The sequence below is a fragment of the Lygodium microphyllum genome, chromosome 1 (genome assembly GCF_053477565.2).
Source record: "Lygodium microphyllum isolate KBCC chromosome 1, Lygodium_microphyllum_v1.1.10, whole genome shotgun sequence".
NCBI classification, from domain to species: domain Eukaryota; kingdom Viridiplantae; phylum Streptophyta; class Polypodiopsida; order Schizaeales; family Lygodiaceae; genus Lygodium; species Lygodium microphyllum.
Window position 1 is genome coordinate 66564065 of NC_141135.1, and position 4286 is coordinate 66568350.

At 40.1% G+C, this 4286-nt stretch overlaps 1 protein-coding gene across 1 annotated transcript; it reads left to right on the forward strand.

Annotated features, from left to right (window-relative positions):
• Positions 1–585: 585 nt before the first annotated feature.
• On the forward strand, positions 586–2776 carry LOC148041213 (transcription factor TGA2-like). The gene is made up of 3 exons (XM_087679330.1): positions 586–865; positions 1708–1943; positions 2333–2776. The coding sequence occupies exons 1-3, from the start codon at positions 586–588 to the stop codon at positions 2774–2776; spliced, it is 960 nt and encodes a 319-aa protein (XP_087535456.1).
• The last annotated feature ends 1510 nt before the right edge of the window (positions 2777–4286 follow it).

Below are 4286 nucleotides of genomic sequence, written 5' to 3' on the forward strand. Positions count from 1 at the left end.
ATGCAAAGGATAAACATGAAGGAGAGGCCCAATAAGTTTATAAAAATCCATGCATGGTGTGTCATGTGCCATCAATCTTGGGAGTCAATTCTCCATGTTCTCTGGCATTGCCTTGCAAGCAGGCTTTGTCTAAAAGAACGTGACAGGGTGGATTACAATTGCAAGCCTTAATGTAGAGGTTATGATGAAGATGGCATTGTTTGGGGACAAAGGTGTATTGGATGAAGACATATTAAACCTATGGAATGCCATCAGGGCATTAACATTAGCACCATTTGGGCCAATAAGAATGATCAAATATGATCTACTATCTAGATAGACTATAAGAGAAGTTCTTGCAACATGTAGAAAGATGAGGAGGAGAGAGCATGTCTTCAAAGTGGGGGTACAAGCTCCTTAGAAAGACAAATTGTTGAAGCCTGTGGTAAGGCTTTTTGGAGCCCAATAGCATATTTTTCCATGAACCTCAAAATACTTTGTGATCGAACCTTCACATTAAAAGAAGGAAAGAGAGAATAGAGTTCTCTTTTGATTTTCGCAACAGCACGAGTATTCATTCAGACTGTGCATAATCGAGGGCTAACAATGGGGCAAGGGCTCTGCTACTACATGCATCCAACATCCAATGCCCGGCATCGCAATCCATCGCATCGAGCATTAATCGATCCCATGGAAGCCCAGGACTCATGGCAGCTCACTCAGGTCTGGCTGCAGTGGAAGGCCAAGGTGCAGGCCCTCCGATTCGCCCTCGTCTCCAAGAGCCCTGATTCCCATGTCAGGCAGCTTGTGAAGGGCTGCATGAGCATCTACAAAGCCTCCCACAAACCTCCCCCCACCACTAATGGATTGCTTGCAACTATTTCAGGTCAAGCTTCACACACTTTTTATTTGTTGCATTGCTTGTGGATTGCATTAACTTGTATTGAATTGTTCCATTGCGAGACTCTTAGGTCCATAAGCCCATACAACAAGAAGAATTCCTTCATTATTCCATTTTTCCCATAAGTCCATACGACAAGAAGCATTCCTTCACAATTCCATTTGTCCCCATGGCCTGCATTTCAGGAAATGAAAACTTAGAACTTTTCTACAACACATCCTATGAAAGACAACAGAATAAACATATAGTGATGGTTGTCCAAGAGAATTCCCTGACACAAATGTACTCTAAGCTAGCATTAAAAAAGCACTAATAATATTCTATTGGAATTGGATACTGCATGACTTACCTTCATTGCATTAGGGAGCCATGTACAGAGTACTTTCAGTACATAGTTGGTAGTCATTCTATCCGAACATGCACAGAATACTAATCTAAACATGCTCAATGGCTTACTTTCATTGCCTCAAGATGGGCTTATTGATTGCTCAAACCATTCAAACACTCTAGCTTGTTTCTCAAAGTTATTCTTAGCACATATTATTTCTCTTCTTTCCAAAACTCTCATCAGCTTGACTAATAGCTTGATTTACACATATTGTGTCTAGTAAGTAAAACATTCAAGCTAAAATGATAAATTTCAGAGAATCTATTGTATATACGTGTGTAGGTGATAGAGTGAGATTTGAATCCACTTTTGGGTGGCCAAGAAGAGAATGCAAGTATTCTTTGGCTTTACTGTGTTTGATTCTTTCTACTTGCCCCCACTAAATAGAGTTTTGTGTTGAGGCATGTTTTCTGGTATTAGTTAAAGTTTTTTCCTACAGGGCGTCATTCCTCTACTCTTGAAGCAGCATTTATGTGGATAGGTGGTTGGAGGCCCACATCAGCTATAACACTCGTGTACTTGAAAATGGGTATTGATGTGCAGAAGCTTAATGGTTGCATAAGCCATGATGTGACATGCCTGTTGTCAAAGACACAGTTAGCTTCAATGGATGCTTTGCAGCATTACATGCACCAGGCAGAGATGGAGCTTTCAAATCAACTAGCAACCATGCAGGTGAACCTTTGCTTCTTGAGTTTTCTGTTGCAATTTATCCTGTTTCTGCCAAGTCATTTTGAAGTTGTCTGTCATGGTCTGGCATGATGCGCACAAGAACTTTTCAACAAATTCTCACTATACTTCCCACATTGTGAATTACAACAACATCATGAGCTTCTGCAAGGGAGGGACCACATACCTAGCTCGGTGTGGTTGCTCCCTGCCCCTGACCAGGTATGTGATCCCTCCCTCACAGAAGCTCATGATGTTGAATACTATAAGTAAAAACAAGGGAAAAGATCCCCTTTTCCCAGTGACATGGGAAAGTGTCTAAAGCTACTTGTGATTCATAATATTCTGGCTTTTCTAGGTTTGCTGAGCCTGACTACTGCTTTGGGTTCTTTCAGATGCTTATTGCAGATCAAAGCATGAAAGAAGCCATAGGGATTGGGAGCTCTTCTTTCATCATGTCACACAACATAGTGCAAGGACAACAATTAATGGAGTCAAAGCATGAAACTTTGAGTTCGCTGTTAAAGCGATCAAACTCTCTCATGCTGCATACCCTCCAAGAGCTACAAAACCTGCTGACCCCAGTACAGGCAGCCCATTGCACACTTGCAGCCTTTGAGCTGGTTTTTGCTTTGAAAACATTGGACCTAAAGACCAAATCAAAGATGGAGGATGATAGAGAGAACCACCAAGTATTGTCTGTGTCTCCTCCCTGTTCTGCAGATGCTACTTTTGCAGACCACCTTATTGCCAAGGAAAATATCATGTTGATGGAAGAGAATCACCAGTGGCTTATTGCAAAGAAGCCACATTACTTGATGGAATCAAACACACATTAGCTGACTATGAAGAAACCATCTTACCTGATGACCAAGTATATACTTCAGCTGGTGTAGAAGAAAATGCATGTACCTGTGAAGGTGAAGATAGGAGAGGGACAGAGCATGTAGATTCGTTGAGTTCCACAGCTTGCAGTAAGCCTGCATAAGTCCAGATTATAAGCTTGTGCATGGATGAGCTATCATGGGCTGCCATGTGTTTCAATTTTTCCTTTTTACCAACCCCTGTTCCGACAGATGATTCTTAAGTTATTAATTTTTGAAGTAATTCCCGTGAATTGGACAATTTTCCATATGAACGCATCATTATTGCTTTGGAACCCTAATCTGATTTGTCAGGCCTATTCTACCCCTTCCCCTTGATATTTTTTCTTATTACTTCGTGTCATTTCGATGCACGGTTCATCCGTTATTAATTTTTGTGGGTTTTCGAGTCTTTTTAGTGCTTATTTTTCACATTTTTCCATGTGAACCTGCCCTATTTTCACCGGAATTCCAGCTTGATTTGACAGCCGTGTCCTGCCACCCTTTCCCCCACTTTTTCCTTTGTCCTTCTCCCTCTTCTGACTGCCGGATTTTAGTTATTAATTTTTTCGAGTGTTATTGAATGCATTTTTTGTGTTTTTTCCACGTGAACCTATCCTAATTTTTCCCAAACTGAGTTTTGTTGTGCCAGCCCTGTGAATTCTTTTTTTTTGGGCATTTTTTCTTTTAACCGCCTGCTATTCTGAAGCACGGTTTTTCGCGTATTAATTTTCGAGTCCATTTTCGGGCCCATTTTTGGGGATTTTTTCCACGTGAACGCGTTCTATCTCACTTGGAACTATGTTTTCTCATGATAGGTTGTCGGACACATTGTTCTGCACACATTTCCTTCTTTTCGTACTTCATTCGGCTACGCAGATTTTTCGATATTAATGCCCGTATGTGTTTTCGGGTTTTTTTTGGTGTTTTTTCCATGTGAACACCCTGATTTTGTCCCGAAACCCGTGTCGCATGTTTCCGACATTTTTCCCTCATCTTCCGGCACATTTTTCCTTTTTACGGATTTTTGATCCGACAAACGGTTTGGATTTTATTAATTTTTCTTCATTTTTCCTGTTAACCACGTTTCTTGCCTCGCGCGTGAATGTACTTGTTTTTGGTTTTACGCACCTCGAGACACCCCCATGGCGACCGCGGCTAGAGCGTCCCCGTCCCTGCTCGTTTGACCCCATCATTGCAAATTTATTTTACCCCTACCCGCGCATGCACACGGGCCAGGGATGTGTTCTTCTATTTTATTATTTCTTTTATTTTTCTTTTTTTCATTATTTTAAAAGAAAATACACACACAATTTTTTTTAAAAAAAACCAAATGAACAGAAAGAAAACCAAGCATTAAAAAAACCAAAAAAAAAGAAAAGAAGAAGAAGAAGAAACAAAAAGGAAAAAACAAAATAACAAGAAAAAAAGAAAATACATTATTTTTATTTTTATTTTTTATTTTTTTAAACAAAAAAAAAGAAAT